This window comes from Miniopterus schreibersii (genome assembly GCF_964146895.1).
Source record: "Miniopterus schreibersii genome assembly, chromosome: 16".
Lineage (NCBI taxonomy): Eukaryota > Metazoa > Chordata > Mammalia > Chiroptera > Miniopteridae > Miniopterus > Miniopterus schreibersii.
Window position 1 is genome coordinate 17846407 of NC_138116.1, and position 20824 is coordinate 17867230.

The following is a 20824-nucleotide window of genomic DNA, read 5'->3' on the forward strand; positions in this document are numbered from 1 at the left end:
TGTGGGAGTAAAGTCCTGCCCTGGCTGGTGTGGCTCAGTTGCTTGGGCATATCCCGTGCACCGAAAGGTTGCCAGCTCGATTCCCGGTCAGGGCACAGCCCAGGTTTCGGGCTCGGTCCCCAGTAGGGGGCGTGTTGGAGACAGCTGATAGATGTTTTCCCTCTCACATCGGTTTTTCTCTCTCCCTCCCCCTCTACCTTCCTCTCTAAAGATCAATTTAAAAAAAAAAGAATAAAGTCATCTTTTTAGAATTAGTATGTTTATCTGTCTGTGTTGAATTTGATAACCAGTCATAATCTCTATTACATGTGACAGTCTGAGAGAAAGAAGGCTTGGTGAATGCAAGCTTACTAATGTATCTGAGAAAACCCTGTATTTTGCCCTCCTTTGTGAGTATGGGTGTGGTTCTAAAACATCGTTCCTTCCTCTTTTCTCCTTTAAAAAACTTATAAAATGCACCGTAAGCGTGAGGGAGACCTGTGATTGTAATCTGGGGACTCACTGCTGTATTTCATTAGCACTTCTTAACTCCCTGTTTGCAACTTGGTCCTCCTAGTATGTTAATGTTCTTCTCGTACAATTGTTGAAATATTTATTGTGAGCATTTAACTTTGGCTTTTCTGGAATTTTTGTGTTTGATCTTTTTTCTTAAACTGTGAACTAAAGTGTGGGAATGACCAATTCCTGAAAACTAACTGAGCACACTCAGCTGTTTTTCCTTTTGTCCCACCTTTCCCAGTAATGACTCAGATGTGTATAAAGATCAAATATCAGTGTTGCCAAACGAACAAGACCTGGTGAGAGAAGAGGCCCAGAAAATGAGTAGCCTTTTACCAACTATGTGGCTTGGAGCTCAAAATGGCTGGTAGGTGCCAACTCTTAATATTAGAGTATCTTTAGTCTTTTAGCTTTCCTTTTGAAATCAGAATTTAAGTAAAATGTCCTACATATAACTACAAACAAAGTACATATTAGGGCAAAGAATTTCATATACACATAAATTTTGAGATTATATTGCAACTGTCTCATAAACTGGACTTGCATTGGTTCTGAATGGTAAACCATATGTTTCTCTGTCACAGTGTTCCCTTTATATAATGTTCTTGGAAGAACAGGTTAATAAAATTTTTAAATCTGGGTGATCCAGAAATAGAAGATCCTGAATAGCAGAGACAGAATTATTGATGCATATATAGAAGGTTTATGTAGGCTAGAGCTTGTTCAGGAAATACCAAGGATTAAACTAATGCATTTGGCTGCAGGAAGACCCAAAACCAAACATAACTTTTCAGTAGAGTTACTAGGAAAACCAGGACAGATCAGTCGGAAAGCTTAGAAGGTGATAACAAATATTATTTCGTGATTTGCTCGCATTCTAGTAGTGTGAGGGTCTTACAGACTTGTACATTTCCTATGGTTAAGCAAGGTCATAGTGTGTCTTCTCCACAGGGGTCTAATACTATAAAATGAAGGGCTGGCAAACTTTTTCCATAAAGAGTCAGATAAAAGATATGTTAGGTTTTGTGGTTGTATGATCTCTGTAGCAACTTCTCAGTTGTGCTGTTGTGGTGCAAAAGCAGCCATTGCATTGATAATATGTAAGTGGGTTAGTGGGGCTGTGTTCCAGTAAAACTTTATGGACACAGAAGTGTGAATTTCATACACTTCTCATGTCATGAAATACTCTGATTTTTTCCAACCATGTAAAAACCACTTTTAGCTCGCAGACTGTACTGAGATAAGTGGAGGGCTGTCATCACAAAGTTGTAGTTCAGTCTAGTAGAAGAGTAAGATCGTTTTCTAAAAGGATTTTTGCCAAGGATTCTGAAGGGTGGGGTAACTTGAAGCAAACTGCCCCTGCATTATTCTCCATGTTCCTGTTTGCTTTAGCAGCCTGTTTCTCTGCCCTAGGCCTACCTGTGCTCTCATTGTTTTTTTCCTGAAATGTGTATGTTACTCCTCCTTCCCCCTGAAGGAGCTTTGTGGTCATTATTAGAGATGAGCAATGACTTGATGTTCTCTATGCCTTACCAGTCTTGATTTTGTTCTTGCAGTTTGTATGTCCATTCATCTGTAGCCCAGTGGAGGAAATGTCTCCATTCTATTAAACTTAAAGATTCGATTCTCAGTATTGTGTAAGTTTTATTTTAGAAATTCTTCCTTTTAAAAATACTATATTTTGGTATAAACTAGATTTTAAGACTATTAAAGCTAACATGTACTTCGTGACTAAATCAGAATCCAGCCTTTTTTTACCTTTATAGAATTAGAGAAGTTGGGTGAGATTAAAACCTCACCATGCTGTGAGTGCCTTAGTACCTTGGGGGAGAAACCAGTCAGTACCTGTTAATACTTGTTTTAGAGTATTCTTTATACTCTGAATATGTTCACTAAGGCATTTACTGGAACTTTTCTATGTGCTGACTATTGAAAGTCAGTTTATCTCCTAAGTGACAGAGCTGCCTCTGTTAGTTCCACTCAGAGTGTGTGTCTCTGGTCTGTGGACCTTTTGTCAACAGTCTGTGATGAGAGGAGGAGTTTGTGCCTGATAGTGAACATCTGGGGTCCACACATGCTGTTTATTGAGTTCAGCTGACATTTCTATAGCAGGCTTTCCCAATGAAGAGAAGAGCGGCTCACTTAGGTTCTGATGTGAGCTCCCTCATCTGTCATGTGCTGGCCCTCTGAGAGCTTCTGAACTAGTTCAGTGTAGATGATCCCTTCTGTATTCCCGATGGAGAGGTCTGAAATCCTCTTTCCTGTTTGCAGACACGTGAAAGGAATTGTGTTAGTGGCCCTGGCTGATGGCACCCTTGCAATCTTTCACAGAGGAGTTGGTGAGTTGTTAGGAATCTGTAACCTGGGCATATTCTTAATTGGAGGAAATGTCTTGCAGAAGCATTTTCAAGCATGTTGGTTTCTTATGTTTTAAAGAAATGATGCTTAATAGGAGAAAGAATAAAGGTTTAAACTGAATAGTAACAATATATGACAGCAATAAATATGTGAGTGCCTGCCCAGAGGTGTGCATTAATAGTATTCCTCAGTGAAAATATGTTTACCATAATGAGCAAATAGTTTAGCATTTCACAGTTCTCGCACATAATGTCATACAGAGGTGCTGGTTTTTAATTGGGAGAAATTTAGTGAGAGGATATGTTTTCTTTTATCCGGTATTTAAAAAATACTACTTACATTCAATTACATTGCATGCACTTACATTGGGTATTTAAAAATAATTTTTAATTGGGTAAAGTTTAATGATTTTCATGTCATGTTATTTATATTCTCCCCTTTTTTTAAAAAAAAAAAATCTTTATTGATTTCAGAGAGAGGAAAGGAGAGGGAGAGAGAGATATAGAAACATCAATGATGAGAGAGTCATTGATCGAGCCCACAACCCGGGCATGTGCCCTGACCGGGAATTGAACCCCGATCGCCTGGATCCTAGGTCGACCCTCAACCGCTGAGCCACGCCCCGGTGGCTATATTCTTCCCCTTTGAAACCAGTGTTTCTGCAGGCAGAGCACTGATGGTATCAGAAAACCTGACTTGAGTGAATTAAATTAAGGGAATTGAACATGTAACACTTCATAACTCCTTGGTACATGTATCAACCTGAAATGATACTTCATTTCCTACCTGCAAGATTACTAGATCAGGGGACTATTATAAAAAAGTAGATACACTAAATTCAGCTTTTGACAAGGCTTTCCCCAAGTCTCATATCCCTTTGGGCTTGAAGAAATGTGAGGTCGATGGAGAATATTTAGGTGGGTTTGTGACTGACCAGTACCTAGAGAAAGCTGGTTGATGACCACATAACAAAAAGAGGGAAAGTCTTCTGTTTTACCTTGTTCATGCCCTTATGAGGGGGATTCTACTGTCATCCTCATTTTATAAACGGGGAAACTGAGGCAAAGTGTTTTAGTGACAGCTAGTAAGTTAAGTGGAAGAGCCTAGGGGAAAATGGAAGTAAATGTTTTGGTAAACTGAATCCAAAATTATGTTGACAGAGCAAGACAGGCAAAGCACATTTAATAAAGAAATGTAAAGTCCTGCGTTTGGGTTCAGGAGAGTAAGATGGAGGAGACCTGTCTGAAGAGTGAGAACTACTCGGAGGTTGACTACCTGCTCAGTATGAGTCAGTTAACCTCTCGGTCTCAGGGAAATTAGGGTCCAGAGTAGGCTCCCCTCTGATAGATAGACAGCATTAAGTGGGCATGAATGGACAAAGAGAAGTTAGAATGAAGGCTCCATAAGCATGTGCCAAGAATGCTTGGGTTTGAAAGGAGAAGCCATTGAACAATAACAAAGAAGTTGTACTGGATTCTGTGTTCCCATTGGGCAAAGCTATAGACTAATGGGTGATTACTTTTGAGGGGGCAGACTTTAGCCAGGTGTGGGGAATGTTTTTCTGACAATTACAGCTTTCTGAAAATGGAACAGCTACTTTGTGAGGTGGTGTTTTCTTTCCCTAAAATTGTTCAAGCAAAGCAAGCTTCCCATGGTTGGTTCTCACTTGTATTCTGTCAATACTAAAGTTATAGTACACATGACTCCTAAAGTTGCCCTTGACTTACCCAAAAAAATATGTCAAAAGGCAACCGAGTGAGATAGGTATGTCCACAAAATAATCTTAATCCCTTCTAATTTTAAAAATATTATTATAAACAGATAACTTATAACTGATATTATCAATCACTGCTCTTGAGAGCATGATTGTCCAGGTATTGGGTGGCAGGTTGGGCCGAAGACCTTTGAGGTCTCTTCTAACTTTGCACTTTATAGAATAAGAGAACTCAGTTTCTGCAAGTAAAAGATACACAGAATACATAGTATTTGGGGGTACTTCATGAATAAATTTAATTGTACACCCTAGTAGAATGTTTTTTGTGTTGAAATTCAGTAAAAGGTGGTATGCAATAATTAAACATCTGTCTCTTATTTTAAAGATGGGCAGTGGGATTTGTCAAACTATCACCTGTTAGATCTTGGGCGGCCTCACCATTCCATCCGATGCATGACTGTGGTACATGACAAAGTCTGGTGTGGCTATCGGAACAAAATCTATGTGGTTCAGCCAAAGGCCATGAAAATCGAGGCAAGTTTACCCATGTTGTCTCTACTTACTGAATTTGTATTTCCTGCAGATTCTAAGACTACTTATTTTCAGCTTCTTCAGAAGCTGTTTCCTGAATCTGTGTGTTTTAGTGATACATTGATGACATCTGGCCACTTTTGGCTATGAGGGTGGGAAGTGTTTTAAGGAACAGGGTTAACACACATATGTTTAAATATGTGTCTGAGTGCCTCTAGGTGCCTGTGTGTATTGTTTGAATGTGTAGTTCTTGGTTTGTTTAATTACGTGCAGGTCGTGGGGAAGGAGGAGCCCCACGTCTCAGCCTCCCCGTATGTATTTACGCAAATCCATATGTGTGTATGTCAGAGACTTAGAAATAAGGTTGCAGCAAGCATTTGTGTAAAAACAAGAACCTCTCAGCATTGCTTTCTTTAAAAAAGTTTTGCAGCAATGTATAAATTCTAATTTTTTTTTTAAAGAAAACTTAAAGTAGGAAAATTTTAAGGTGAAAAGTCTCCTCCTCCCTTTGTCATTCCCTTACCTAAAAGTCCCAAAGTGAACCATTTGGTGTTTATTTTTCTTATTTGCAGATATATATACACACGCAGCAGTGCAGGTTCCTTTTTGTTTAATTATAAATAGGATCTCACTTCATGTATATCTCTGCAACCCAACACAATCTTGAGATCAAGTGCTTTTGTTGAACGCTGACACGTGGCATGCGTGTGCCAGCATTGCTTCCGTACGTGAGTCACCTTTACAGCGTTACAGTCCAGCATCTTTTAGTTCTTGGTCCTTCATTTTGTTTTCAGTTCGGGATAAGAGCTTTTGTGTAGAGAAGAATGATCGTATTTAGTGACCACTGTTTAGGCTCCTCTTTTAATATACATTCTGCCAAATTTTTGTGCAGATTAGCACAGTTCTTAAACACAAACTCCTACGTAATAAAAGTAACATTGTGATTGACCAATCTTTCCTAGAAATCATTTGATGCACATCCCAGGAAGGAGAGCCAGGTGCGGCAGCTTGCGTGGGTAGGTGACGGTGTGTGGGTCTCCATTCGTTTGGATTCTACTCTCCGTCTCTATCATGCACACACTTACCAGCATCTGCAGGATGTGGACATTGAGCCTTATGTAAGCAAGATGTTAGGTAAGCTTCCAAAGCATTTTATTTTTGTCAATTAAAGAAAATGTTTTCTTTTTAAATGTTCTCAAATGCTGGGTGGAACCAGTGAATAAGTTGCCTGAGGAATAGTGAGCTCTTATCAGTGAAAGTGTCAGGCAGATACTCCGTCTACCCTGTGGGGAACTGATAAGTTTGCCTCCAAAAATATCTTCTTTTTTTTTTAACATATCTTTATTTCAGAGAGAGGAAAGGAGGGGGAGAGAGAGAGATAGAAACATCAATGATGAGAGAGTCCTTGATTGGCTGCCTAGCCCGCAACCCAGGCATGTGCCCTGACCGGGAATTGAACCCCCAATCTCCTGGATCCTAGGTCCATGGTCAACCGCTGAGCCATGCCCGGGCTGCCTCCAAAAATATCTTCAGTCAATTACTTCTTTATCTCTGGCCCCGGCCCTGTAAGCCAGGCCACCATCTGTTCCTGCCTCAGTAACCATGAGCCTCCTAACTGGCCTCCGTTTCCATTCCAGTATGTGCTGCATAGTAACCAACGTGCAGTATCGCCACTTCCACTTATGTAAGCCCAGCCACTTTTAGAATATTACTGCCTTTAGGTGAGGTGGCATTTGTGACGTGACCAGAGGAATTGAAGTGGCTGGGCCACTCCCCTCACTCACTCTGTTCCACCCACACTGACTCAAACTCCACATGTCCTCCCCATCTTGGGGCCCTCGCATGCTGTGCCCTCTGCCTGAGAAGTCCTTCTTGGTCCTTTTACTTGGCTTTCAGACCAGAGCTTACGCGTCACACCCAGGAGAGGCCTCCTCTTCCCTCCCAGTTTGTTTAGGTCCTCTTGCTTTTTCCTCAAGGCCTTGTCATCGTGGCTACGCTGGTATTATGTGGTGCTTGTTTATACCCCTCTCCCCCATGTACTGTAAGCCTGGTGAAGGGCGGGGACCACTTCTGGCTTGTTTTCTGCTCCTAATGCAGAGCTATATGACTACTAGGGATGCCATTAATGATTGCCTTTAGGAGGAGAGGTTGAGCTGCATCAGTGGTTTTTAACCTTATCAGGGTCTTTGCCCTCAGAAAACCTGATGATAGCTATGTACCCTCCCTGGAATCAGGTGTATGTTCACACAGACAGACTCATTGCAGGGATGGACTTTGACCATAGGTTTAGACTAATGAAGGTTCTAAGACTATTTCTGAATAGAGTTAAGACTCCTTCTAACACTGTGATTCTATAATCATACTCTCAGTTCTTACAAGTAAAACTTGAGTGACTAAAGGCTGTTTGTTTTAAATGTATTATCTGTTTAATATTTTTGCCTCTTAAATCCCAGAAAATAAGGTCAGTGTAAAAATTCCCTTGGAAAAAAAAGTGCATTGATTATATGCCCTAAATTATATGCCTGCGGTTTCTTAAAATTTGTAGACTGCCATGGAACCTGTATATGTGAATGAGGAAAGCATGTAAGTTTTGCCAGCAAAGATTGTTTTTATCTATGCAAAGACATTCAAGGCAAACCAGAACTCTTTCAGTGTATAAACTTGAAGGACATTTGATATCCTGATTTAGTAAACAGTTTTTATTGAGGGTTTTTTGTTTTGTTTGGTGTTTTGGTTTTGCAGCTTCCTGATTAAATCCTGTGTCATATTTCCTGAGCCACAGTGTCTTCCTTCTAAATGATAATGTGAGAATTTTCTTTTCCCATTAAGCATGAATTGTGAGATAGGCAATAAAGGCAAATGAGAGTTTGCATTGATGCCTTCCTTCAGGAAACGGCCCACTAGTTCTGGCCACACTTCCTCTCTGTTATATTAACCCACTACTCTGAGGGACCTAGAACCTAAAACATCATCTGCTCTAGTTTCTTAATGAAATGTTTTCCTCCCCGCTGTGCAGGTACTGGAAAACTGGGCTTCTCTTTTGTGAGGATCACAGCTCTTATGGTGTCTTGCAATCGTTTGTGGGTGGGGACAGGAAATGGTGTCATTATCTCCATCCCACTGACAGAAAGTAAGTATATTTTCATTCACCTAACTGTCACTGTGCAGACTGGAGAGTTGCAGGGAATGATCGTGTCCTGAATTTGGGCAGAAGGAACTGTTCTGGTTTGGCAACTCTGGTGATTCAGAAAATCAAGCTGGTGGCGGAGAGCTAACTATTGTTCCTTCACTCTTTCTATGCAACTTATGAACTGTAGCAAATAACAGTTCTCATGTATCAGGACCAGTATTTATAATTAGAAGTTTTTCATTCTGAGAAGCTTTTTTTCTCACTTCGGGAATAACAGTCCTGCTTCCTGTTTGAAATAAATATCGAAGTCCATTTTTCTTGCCGCTGTATTACACCAGTATCCAGAAACACTGCTAGTGTTCATCCTGGTTTCTCACATCTCCCCGGCAGTTAGTTTAGGATGTTCCCTTTGGCTGACTCAGGGTTTAGAGAAAGTCCGGGAGAAGTTTCTCAGGTTAGCAAGCCCTTCCTTATGATGCAGACAAGTCATCTATCCTGTATTTGAAAAGAATGTGAACAAAGTGTACATTGTATGTTTTTTATATTATGTTCCATTATTATTATTTTTGTGAACAAAATATACATTGTGTGTTTCTCCCATTATGTTCCATTACATTGATCATTCATTAAATAAGTGTTTTTGTGTTGCAAAATTCACGGGCAGGGAATGGTTTGAAAACAAGTGCTGTAAGCCCATAAAATAAGTTAATGAAGAAACACCTCAGAGTCCTCCTGCCTTTTTCAGGGGAAAGGAAGGGGACTAGAAGGTGGTATACCTGGAGCCTTTAAAGATCCTAAGTTCTTAATCAGTTACTTATAAGTCTTATAGACCACTTATATTCTAAGAGATCCTTGGATTCCTCAGAGTTCATTCAGTTCTTTATAAAAGTGACTTCCATTTTAACAATGTTATTTTGAACAGGATTTCTTTTTAAAAAAAGTGGGGGGGAATATAAGCATTCAGGAAATACTCCCCATTAAGTTCTTATTAAATCATGAAGCACTGAAGTTGCTTTAGGATTGAGAAAAACAAAATCACAGTAAATCAAATTGTGTTTTTTGAGCCAGAGAAATTGTAGAGAGGCTTTGGTAAGAACTTTGAGTAGTTACTTGGTATTTTACCAAGTTGGATTTGGTTAAGAGCTTTGGGCTCCAAGTTGTCAAATGGAAGACCCTGAGAGTGGTGGCTCATAGTAATTCTTCTCCCCCTGTCGTGCACCTCTCCATGTCCCCTTTCCTCCTCTCTCACTGTAGCTGTAATCCTCCACCAGGGACGTTTACTGGGGCTGAGGGGTAAGTGCAGATCCTGAACCCACTCTTCCTCCTGGCTTCTGATGGCCACTGCGAGGCTGTTCTCACATCTCTAGATGCCCTCCTGAATGTTCTAAATGTCAACCACTTGCAGTCACTGCATCGCAGCAGGTGTTTTTTGTTGTTTTTGACATCTGTTACATGGCCACCCAACTACTGCTCAGCAGCTTATTCTGTTTATCATCTTTTGTTGCAGCTGAACTTTCTTTCAGACTTTTTTTCCTTCCAGTAAAAACATGAAACGTCTCTTAAAACTGTCATTAATCTACATTGTTTACTCTTGTTACCAGTCATGTTTCTCTCATTCATTTACTGGCCCATGGAATGGGGATGTTTTGTGAGTCTGGTCATTCTAAAACATTCCAGCAAATCATTGGTCTGGTGTCAATAAAAGTTACTCTATTGTAGTGGCCGGATCCTTTTAACCACAGCTTTTTACCACTCCCCTCCAGGGAGGTAGTCTTACCACGGGGGAGAAAAATCAGAAGATAAACTATAAAAATTTTATTTAAAAATATGCCCATTTACTTTATGTACTGGTTAGTTTAATAAAATGAGGATTCAAAAACAAAATAAAACAGACATTCCTAAGATTCAGATCTGTTTTCTTTTGTTAACTAAAATGACTTTTAAAAAAATTACTAGATATGTTTAAAAAGTAAGCTTAGTTCTTGCTAGACTGGCAAACTCCCTCCTCCATTTACTGAGGTACTTAGAATAACTCGCATGCTCTCTCCTTCCAGCTTTGTCTTGATTTGGCATCGCTGCCTTTGTTTTACCTCAGCTGGCTATAGCTTTTAGATAATATCATAAGGATTAACCAGTAACCTCTTGCATCATTACAGCTTTCTCGGGGAAAATATTTGTATTTGGTTTTTCTGTTGCAGCAAATAAAACCTCAGGAGCACCGGGAAATCGGCCTGGAAGTGTGATCCGAGTATATGGTGATGAAAACAGTGACAAAGTGACTCCAGGGACGTTTATACCCTATTGTTCAATGGCACATGCACAGCTTTGCTTCCATGGGCATCGGGATGCTGTGAAATTCTTCGTGGCCGTCCCAGGTGAGTTAGATTATGCTGTTGAGAAGTTGTGTGTCATTTTCTCTCCTCGTCCCTTGGTTCCACTACCTGCACAAATGCTAAGTACTAGAATTACAGATAATTTCACTATGAAATATGAAACGTTCTATAATGGAGGTGGGAATAAAGCGCTGTAGAGTTATTTTGAATTAAATTGTTTTGGAATCTCTCCTCCACCCCCCAAAACAAACTTACTGATTTTTATTTAAGAAGCCTGCTTGCTTTTGAAAAACAGTGGTATTATTTTGTCACTGCAGAATACCAAAAATGGTCTCGGCCTAATAAAGGAGATTGCTAGAAAGAAATGGTCAAGGTTTTGTGCAGGAAGACATGGAGAATGTGCCCTGGTACCATTGGCAGTGTTGTGGCAAAGAGCAGCAGACTGGGAGCCTGGGCCTCCACCTTCCCACCTGCCTGTTACTTTGAGCAAGTCGCTTAACCTCTGAGACTTGTTTCCTCATCTCAAGTGGATGTGATTAATAGCTGCTCTCTGCCTGCCTCATTTGTTGTAAAAATTAATGAAAGTGCTTTGGGAACTCTAAAGTACCACCTAGATATAAAAGGCGGTAGTGGTGATGTCCAGTGAAAAACATTCTGTCCACTGAGAACACTAGCATGGTGTTACTGACCATCTGTAAGCAGGACCGATGTTTTGAATTTCCCCCCCATAAGAGGCAAGTTTATGAGTTAGACAAATTTCAAATGTGACTTTGTCACACCAACTAACTGTAGCATTGGACATAGTGTCCGGGTGTAGTAATTAGGGTTCTTCAGAGAAACAGAACCAATAGGGTGTGCGAGAGAGAGCAAGAGGAGGGAGGAGGGGCGAGAGAGGTGAGGCAGGTGGGAAGGGGAGATGTTTGGATTTATTTGTTTTAAGGAATTGACTCATGTGATTATGAGCGCTGGCATATCTGAAATCTGCAGGCCAGGCTGGCATACGGGAGACCCAGGAAAGTTACTATTGCAGCTGAGTACAAAAGCAGCCTGGAGGCAGAATTCCCTCTTCCTTGGGGGAGCTTTTTCTCTTAAGATCAGCAACTGATTGGATGAGGCTCACCCACCTTATGAGAGTAATCTGCTTCACTCAGAGTCTACTGACTTGAATGTTAATCATATTTCACAGCAATATCTAGCCTGGAGTTTGACCAAATATCTTGGCACCTTGGCATAGCCAAGTTGACACATAAAATTAACCATCACACCTCTTTTCCCACGGGTGTTCCACAGATTAAATGATTAGTGTGCATAGTGCAGGGCTGGCACATGCTACCCTAGTTGCTCAGTATCCTTAGCAACACCGTAATGAGTTGCCTGAAACATGCATCTTATGTATTTGTATAGTTATTTCCTTAGGATAAATTCCTAGAAATGGAACAACTAGTAATAGTGTTTTCTTTCTTTCTCAAAGAAAGAAAAAATATGTCATAGAGTCCCCTTTGAGACTCCTTTATATCCCTCCAGTCCCGTTCCCTTCCCTTTTCCCCTCCATCTGTAACCATTATTGCACCAGTGTTTTTATGCTTTTACTACATTTGATATATCTATAAACTATATAGTATTTTGTGGTTTTGAATTTAACTTAAATGTTATGTTACATATACATTCTTTTGCAACTTCTCATTTTTGAGATTTATTAAGTTTATACATAAAAACCTAGTTCATTCAATTAACTATGGTTCAAATATCTGAATAAATGTGCTCTATTCTATTGATGTACCTCTAGGTTTTTTTCTCCCTTCTATTAAAAATAATGCTGCAGCAGACCTTCTCGTGTATATGGGAAAGACCTTCCTGTTGGTTATAAATCTGGAAGTAGAATTGTCAACATTGTTGACCAGTTGGCCCTAAGGATTAAACCATTCAGGTTGGCTTATCAGCATACCTCTGCGCTCCTCTCCTGTGGCAGAACTAAGCAGCCTGCTAGCAGTTTTCTGTAGCAGGCCTGATTTCCTCCAGAGTAGAATTGACTAATGCATTAGTGAGGCACTGTGGGAATAAAACTGACCTACCCATTTCAACGTAAATTAATGTTTAAGTGTGTCACATCATGGGACTGTGTCCCGCTGTGTCCTAGGGGCATGGTCTCTGCAGTTTGACCAAAGGACAGCAGACTCTCCAAGAAAAAACAAATACCGCGCAGTCAGCTTTCTAAGAGGAATGCCATAGAGATTATAGTGTGAATAATATTTGACAGTTTCTCTCTCTACCATTTCACGCTATAGGATTCCACCTTAGCACTTACACTTTAGAACAAATGACATATTTACCAGTAACTTTATTTGCATAACCTAAATTAAAAATAAGATATACTTTTCTTACCTATGAGAGGAAAATCATGGATTTGAAATAAATATAAATATTAATTAGGAATTTCCAAACTCAGAAGGCTTAAGATGAAGACTTTTCTTAGTCTTTTACACAAACGTTCGTGTACCCTCTCAGGAGAGACACCTTTCCACTGTCCCTCAGATCAAAACATGTAGATTATAAAAGTCTAAAGCAGGCAGCTAACACCAGCCTGGCTGTACACAGATTTCATACTGGATTTTGGACCTATGTCTGCTTTTGTACAAAATGGCTTCATTTAGATTCTCAAATTGGGCTCTTAGGACCTCTCTTAATGTTTTCTGATTATGCAGAGGCTTCTAGCATCCCCAGTGCTTTGGTTGTATTAGGATATACTTAACCTTTTTGTTCAAGTTTCTGAAAATATTCAGAAAAAAATGAGTCTCCCCACCCCAATCTGTGATAAGTAGTATTCACTTGTTCCTATATAAACAGGTCAAGTTATCAGCCCACAGAGTGGCAGTAGTGGCACAGATCTGACAGGTGACAAAGCAGGGGCGTCTGCACAGGAGCCTGGCAGCCAGACACCCTTGAAGTCTATGCTTGTCATCAGTGGAGGAGAGGGCTACATTGACTTCCGAATGGGTGAGTCCGTGGTTCTGGGAGCTCAGATTCCACTGTGTTCTGTGACCTGGATTTTCACACATAGTAAATAAGAAACTACTCTGTTAATGATTTCTAAGGGGTTTTCTTTGAATTCTTTACTTGGAAAAGGACTTTATATATCTTTCCTTCCTTCCTTTTTTAAATTTTTATTTCTTTTTATACCAAAGTGTATTTGCTTTGTTTGAAGGGACTTTAGAAATAGCAGAGTTTGGTCCTATATTGAGTTATATGTGAAGAGCATACGCTAGGAGGTCAGAAGACAATAGGCAAATCATTCCACCTCCCGGAACTTGTTTCCTCACCTGCAAAATGGAGGAACAAGGATACTTCTATAAAGTGTTTGTATTAAAATTTATTTCACTTGTTCACTTTCTCACCTTGTAAACATTAATCATGTGCTATACTTGTGTATGACTGGCAGCACAGTAGGTTTGTTTATGCCAGCATCACCACGAACACCTGGGGAATTCCTTGCGCCGTGACATGATGGCCAAGACATCACTAGGCCATAGGAATTTTTCAGTTCCATTATCTTATGGGACCACTCTCATATATATGATTCGTTGTAGACCAAAATATCATTATAAGGTGCATGACTATAACAGGATGTGAGCAACATCCTCAGAGATGACTGTCAGAACATCAGCAGCAGATTTGGAGGGAAAGAAAGAGGAGTTTGGTGTTGGACGTGTTGACCTTGAAGAGCATGGGGAGCTGGGCGTTGTCTAGGTGGAAGATGTGCACTGCACTTTTGGGTAGAAGGGTTCTAGACCTCAGGAAGGGGGGATTTGGGGCCTGTTGGCCTACAGTGGTACTAAAAGCCACAAGGGTTGATGAGTTCACCAAAGGAGAATATGTCGGAGCTAAAAGAAGAGGTTCTAGGATAGAACCCTATATTAATAATTTAAAGAATCATTAGAGCTTCTGAAGGGTTCTTTCTAAGAAAGAATGGCCCATGGCATACAAAGAAAACACAGAGTTGATGCTTTGTAAACTGTAAAGCACTGTGACGTAAATTTATTTATTTGCCATAAATGAAGGAATCCTTTGAAATGGCCTAAAATTTACATGATTCAAAAATTCCTAAACATAAAGTTTTAAAGGATGTAATGTTGTAGACCAGTGATAGATACTTTTTAGTTATGAATACTATAAAAAGGGGTATAAAATTCGGGGTCATGTAAAGGACAGTGACCATTATACTCTAGAATACCTGATAGGCTTATGGAAACATTTTTAAAGCGAGTGTTAATGTTAAGTTTAGGAATTGATTGATTCTGGTGACAGTAGCCAGAATGGAAGTGTAAATAGTTGACTGTTGGTGCCGAGTTCCTTTTTAAAGAGGGACTTCACTGGGCTGGGGTGATTTTCGGAGTGCAGCAAACCAGTGCAGTTGGAACCATATGAAGTATGTCATGTTAATAAAATTTCTGTGTGGTTTTTCCATTTCCACTAAAAAGTCCTTCCATTGTGGATTCTGAAAATAGCATAAACATTGCTTAACCAGGTTTGTTGGTATCTGTAGTTAATCCGGCGTGAAAAACAGACTTGTCTTAAAGCATAGGTAAACTTTAATAGTAAATTTTTAAAAATTCAATTTGATTCTTTTTGTTTCTTTCCCTTTTTCATTTCCTGTAATATATTAACAGTGAAAAATTGATCCAAACAGTCCCATATTTATTTTTTTATATATCTTTATTGATTTCAGAGAGAGGAAGGGAAAGAAGAGAGAGAGAGAGAGAAACATCGTGCGATCTCCTGGATCCTAGGTCAATGCTCAACCTCTGAGCCATGCCAGCCGGGCAGTCCCATATTTTTAATGGGTTAATTAAGTAGGATGTAAAGACCTTAGGAAACAGGGTAATTTTTAAAAATAGAACCTTCAAAGTTCAAAGTAAGACAGCTCAAAAACAAATGCCAACAATCTTTTGTCTCAGCCAATTAATGTCGTTATCATTGTAACTTTTTAAAATTTAAAACCTAAACTTAATTTTTTACATTCTACCTACTTGATTATATTTCAGTTCAGAGATTGGATTTTGTCTTGAGCCTCTTAAAGCATGCTCTTCTCCACAGTTGGACATTGCTTTAAAAACTCCACTAGGGGTTGGGTAAAGGAGAGCTTGGCCTACAACGAGAAATGCACTTTTTTAGCCCCACCCACCCACCTCCGTTTCTAGTTGACAGTATCAATGTTTTCCCATGCCCAGTTGAAATTCAGGTGAGACACATTACAGAATTCTAGTAGATCAGAATTTGCCCTTTTTTTTATAAGTGTAGGATTCTGCTGAAGAATCTGTCCCACTAGACGAGTTGTCACTGGGTTATGCCAGAATAACCCTGCTCGGCAACAGCAAAGCCAATAGATGTGCCCCTGCAGAGAGGAGTATTAACACTGGGCCTTGGGAGAGCAGCGTCTGATCAGGACTTCTAGTCTGCCTATAGCTTGGCCTCATTTCTTCATCTCCACCATGACTGGTAATTCATTACCCATCCTAAACTTGGAAATGATGGGAAGGAAACCCCAGTACATTAGGTGATGAATCTGCCGTCTCTTAGTGCTGCAGGGAGATGGTGTGAGTTTCCGTGTGCTTGTGGCAATTCCTTTGACTGGAGAACTTCACTGTCTGACAGGTTTAGTTTGTGGGGTCAATCCCCATGCTTTCACATTCATAATGCCATCTAGTCTCAGTTCTAAGTTTGAAATAGACAAGAGTAGACTGGCCATTTGGGGTAAATACAGAATTGGACAGCTTTGCCTTCTTAGTTCCCATTTCGCGTGAACGTTAGGATACAGACATATTGGGATGAATCTCCAACATGCTACAGTGAGTTCACGGTTACAGATGTGGTCTGAAAGTGAATTACCCTTTTCGGAAGTGAGGCAGGAGGACTCTGGTTCGTGGCATTTCTCTCCCTGTGTTCTCTGCGACAGGAGTCAGGCAGGTTGTGTGTGTGCTGTTGGTGCTCTGACCACGAGCATCATGCCTGATGCACAGCAGCCTGCATTTTCCACACTCAGCCTAACTCAAGTCTCCTTATCATCCACCCACCAGGTGATGAAGGTGGAGAATCAGAACTTCTGGGAGAGGAACTTCCACTTGAACCTTCTGTTGCCAGAGCGGAAAGGAGTCACTTGATAGTGTGGCAAGTGATGTATGGCAGTGAGTGAGCCCATGGGACACAGGTGGAGACGGGCAAGCTGTCTCTTCTGCATGGTTTCTTTTCCCTTGCCTCTTTATTTAATTCTCTCTTTGTGAAATAAGTTTCACCACATAATGTGTGAGCATTTTTCCCCGTTAACTTTACATTACAGAATCTGTCTTAACGCAACAATACAGGAACAAGCTGATTTACTGCACCAGTGTTCTAGGCAATTTCAGTATGTTATGAACAAATCAAAGAATGTTTACTTTCTACAAACTAGTGAATTCTAGAAAGCAATCCAAATGTGGTTTATTCTGCCACAGTGAATGTCACTCACTTCATTTGATGGGGTCACTTTTTAGCTGTCACTAATAATGGAATTAATGGAAACACTTGATAAATGAAACTGTACCATTAAGTACAATAGTAAAGTTTTACCCAATGTATTATAAAATTGACACAAACTAATATTGGGTGGAATATCAGGATTTATCTAAATGTCCCAAGAGGGCTAAAAGCTAACTGTAAATTACTTTCACTTTCACTTTCAAATCTGAAAAATCTTGTTTATATGGTATATAAAAACTTTGTTTTCATCAGATTGGGGGGGTTTTATATTAAAGAAATTAAGACTACACTATTTAAATAAATGTTTCCTATTTCCGACTTATTAGAGCTCTAAAGTTTATGAGGCCTGCTTCTCTGAATATGCTTTTTCTTTTTTTTTTTTTTTTTGAGACTAGTTTTACTCATTTTCACACTAATGTGTCTGAAAGGTTTATACTTATAAGGCTTAGAAGATAGGCATCAACAATGGGAGGATTTTTTAAAAAGGAAATTGTTTGGATTCCTTGTACCAGCAGATGGTGGTGGTTGGCTGAGTTTTTTTCATGTAAAAAACTACCTATTTACTAATTGTCCTTGGGCTGCTCTAACCAGTTCATACGAGTAAAGCTGTAGTGGTGATAGGATGTGGCCTAGCGGACTGAGTGAGGGATTTGATTAGAAAAGGTCTTTTCTCTTGTTCTGTATAAAACTACAGAACAGCTTGCAGTTGATATTTTGTATGTAAATGACACACTTGAGCTTTTATGCCCTTGCAAGATTAAAATGCCATCTTCAAAGAGGAAAGCTATGCAGGGCATGACCACAAAGCCAGGATACCATGGAGTGAACGTTAACATGACATCTTTTCACTCACAGTGCCCATTTAAAAATAGTCTGCATCTAACTGATTTCCTTGTTTAATACGTTTTTAAGAACCAGTATGCTGCAGTTCTTTCCCTTCAAGCTTCTTGAAAATGTGTGTTTACCATTTTTTACTCACTTTAAGCAAAGCTAAATATGAATTTAAGAGCTATTTTAAAAATATAAACTTGTTGGATAAAGACCCCTCATCAGGACTATCAAAGAAAAGAAAGCAGACACAGGTCTCAGTAGTCTAAGTGTTCTTAAGTACCAGAGATTGTTCCTCTGAACTGTCGTGTAAAGATATTTGTAAAAAGTACACCAGTATCTTTTACATATATACAGGATTAGGCTAGATTATCAAATACTTGAGATTTAATGAGCTGGAGGAGGCCTTTGGATCCATTTGGCCACGTGTGTCTGTAAGCACATTGTGTACACAGTAAAATGGTAGCCCCTTTAGATGGCTAGAAGGAAAAACTCTTGGTAAAAGCTGTATTAAAAGGAGAATGTTTTTGCTTGAGCTACGTACTTTTCTTCAGTGCACCAAAACTTAGGCCTCTTTTCCAGAACGTATAAGCTATGTTTTTATTTCATTTTAAATTGGAGTCATTTTTACCTTTGAAAAACCCACATTCTAAAATATTTTGGGGAATGTTGTATAAATTCACAAAAAAAGATATAGCAAAGTATTTGGGGATTTTAATCCCAAGAGTCATATCCCATTTGCTGTTCAGTCTTACAGTTTGTATGACCGAATGTAATTTAGGAAGTCAGGAGTTAAAGATGGGAAGCGCAAAGAAACCTGTTACAATGGTTGCAGTTTGCTCTTTTAAGCTTGCTGGCTTTAATTTAAGGAATATGGGTGTGTTGGTATTTAATCTGTGAAACTGTCGTTGCCTGTGGCCCTGATAATCAGCTTCTGGGACTACAAAACGCCTGTACGATTTGTTTTAAGGGCTTGTCCTCATGTTTGTAATTTCAGCGAAATATTTTCTACTGATTGTTTTATCCGCCCCCCCCCCCCCCCCCCAAGAACAGGTTTATATTCCTGTAATGCTCACTTTAGTCAGGGTGGCAACTGTGGAAGAAAATGCCAACATGGAAGCTTCTTGCGAGCAGCAGAGTGGTTGGTATGAACTGCCTGTAGCTTGCGCATCAAGGGCAGAAAAGAGGCTTCACTACACGGAGTTGTCTCTCCATGTTAATAAAAAAAGTTTACCCCTATTGGAAGAAATAAGGATTCCTGAGAATTTTCTCATTTTACTACACTCGGGTATGTATGAGGTGGAACCCGGGAGACTGCCGATGGCCGCCTTGCCGACCTGCAGGAGGGGCCGTGTCCTATACACCAGCCTGGCGCTTACTGGCAGGTGCAGGGTCAGCTCCCTGTGAGGCTGGGGAGAGAATATTCTCTAGGAACCCAGGTTCAGAGCGTTTTCTCTAATTCATGTGGATCTAAAATTTTAAAATAGGAATGAATATCTTAATAGCTGCAGCTTGTTGAGAGTGTAAAAGGTTTTGAGCACAAAATATGCAGCACACCACTTTTCCAGTTAAGTGTGTTTGCACAGAAGAGGCTGAAACACATTCTCCCGGCTGCTTTAGTCCCTTCCTGGAAGGGTCGGCCTGCGTTAGAACAGACCCTTGAACAATGCGCGCCTTAGAAACAAACAGCGGAACAGTTGTCTTACAGTGTTCACTGTCCTAAAGAACGCGTGTCCTGCAAATGCTGTGGAACTGCATATTTATTTCCTTGTGAGTATTACGGCCACTACCAAAGGACTCGACCAGATTTCAGGCTCTCCTTCATGGATCATGTTTGTAATGGGAAGAGTAGAGAGAATTAAATGTGGAAATCATAAATGCTTTTCTAACAGGGTTATGCTGTTTTATAACACAAAATGTCTTTCTTTCTCTTTAAAAAATTAAGTTGTTATTAATGTCCTACATTTCTCAATATTTGAATATATATTTTAACCATTTTATGTTCTGAATTTGTTTTTTGTCCTAGATATTTTATCCGGAATTTTACTTGCCTCTATAATCTGAAAACTGGGTTCTAGATTGTCCTACGTGCTGTCTCTTGGAGGCTGAGGCTTCATTTCTATGAGCAAAAAGCTCGTTTAGCAACGTAGTTATTTCAGTATTTATTTCTATTATGGAATCCCTGGGGTTCGGAATGTAACTTTGTACATGAAATATATATAAATATGTATATGAAACATGCATGAGGTCCAGTGTATTTTGTTTGTTTGCCTTTCCTAGGAGTCTGAACTTGGTTTTTATTTGAAAGTCTGATAATCTTCCCCCATCAAACATCATTTCTGAGGGACTGCCGCCATGTGGCACTAGCTGAAGGTGAGCCGTGGAGAGTACATGAGGAACATGTCTGCCTGGCTCACGTGTTCATGAGACGTGAATAATAGACAACAGGGCTTTCTAGAAATGTGGGTGTGCTGAGGAACGCCCCACACGTGATAGGAAGGCCTGCCATTTGCCAGATTACTCAGTAAAAAGAGGCAGGCTGCAGTGCAGATGCGAGTGGGGCAGGGTGCTTATTTGTGATTCGTTTGCCTGGGAGAGACTCTGGAAGGAAGGGGGATTATAAAACAAATCATGTGGTAGCACAGTGTGAATCCACATTCAGTGCAGTGGTATTCAGACTAAGCCAGTGTATTTTGTTTACAAGAAATGTGGCTCTCTGACAGGATAGTAAAAGTAGCCCTGATTGGCATGTTAATAGGACAGTTTGCTAGACAAAGGCACAGCCGTCTATCCAGTGGGGTTGGATGCTCTAGAATATAATTAATAGCCTGGCTCATTCCTGACCTTACCTAACTGCCCCTTAGTCCTCTGGGGCCTGCCCAGTCATTGTTTTGGAAACTGATTAATTCTTTTTAGCCTCAT

At 40.0% G+C, this 20824-nt stretch overlaps 1 protein-coding gene across 7 annotated transcripts in view; it reads left to right on the forward strand.

The window, feature by feature from the left end:
• Positions 1-20143, forward strand: part of SPAG9 (sperm associated antigen 9) — a 96051-nt gene extending 75908 nt beyond the window's left edge. For 5 of the 7 annotated variants that reach the window (XM_081162955.1, XM_081162956.1, XM_081162957.1 and 2 more), the window contains 10 exons: positions 740-865; positions 2055-2135; positions 2770-2837; positions 4956-5104; positions 6064-6235; positions 8118-8231; positions 9486-9524; positions 10430-10606; positions 13409-13558; positions 16636-20143. In XM_081162955.1, coding sequence (XP_081019081.1) covers positions 740-865; positions 2055-2135; positions 2770-2837; positions 4956-5104; positions 6064-6235; positions 8118-8231; positions 9486-9524; positions 10430-10606; positions 13409-13558; positions 16636-16751 — 1192 coding nt within the window. In that variant the 3' untranslated portion in view covers positions 16752-20143. The remainder of the gene's footprint in view (positions 1-739; positions 866-2054; positions 2136-2769; positions 2838-4955; positions 5105-6063; positions 6236-8117; positions 8232-9485; positions 9525-10429; positions 10607-13408; positions 13559-16635) is intronic. The other 2 variants (XM_081162954.1, XM_081162960.1) reach the window with 1 other exon arrangement.
• Positions 20144-20824: the final 681 nt, after the last annotated feature.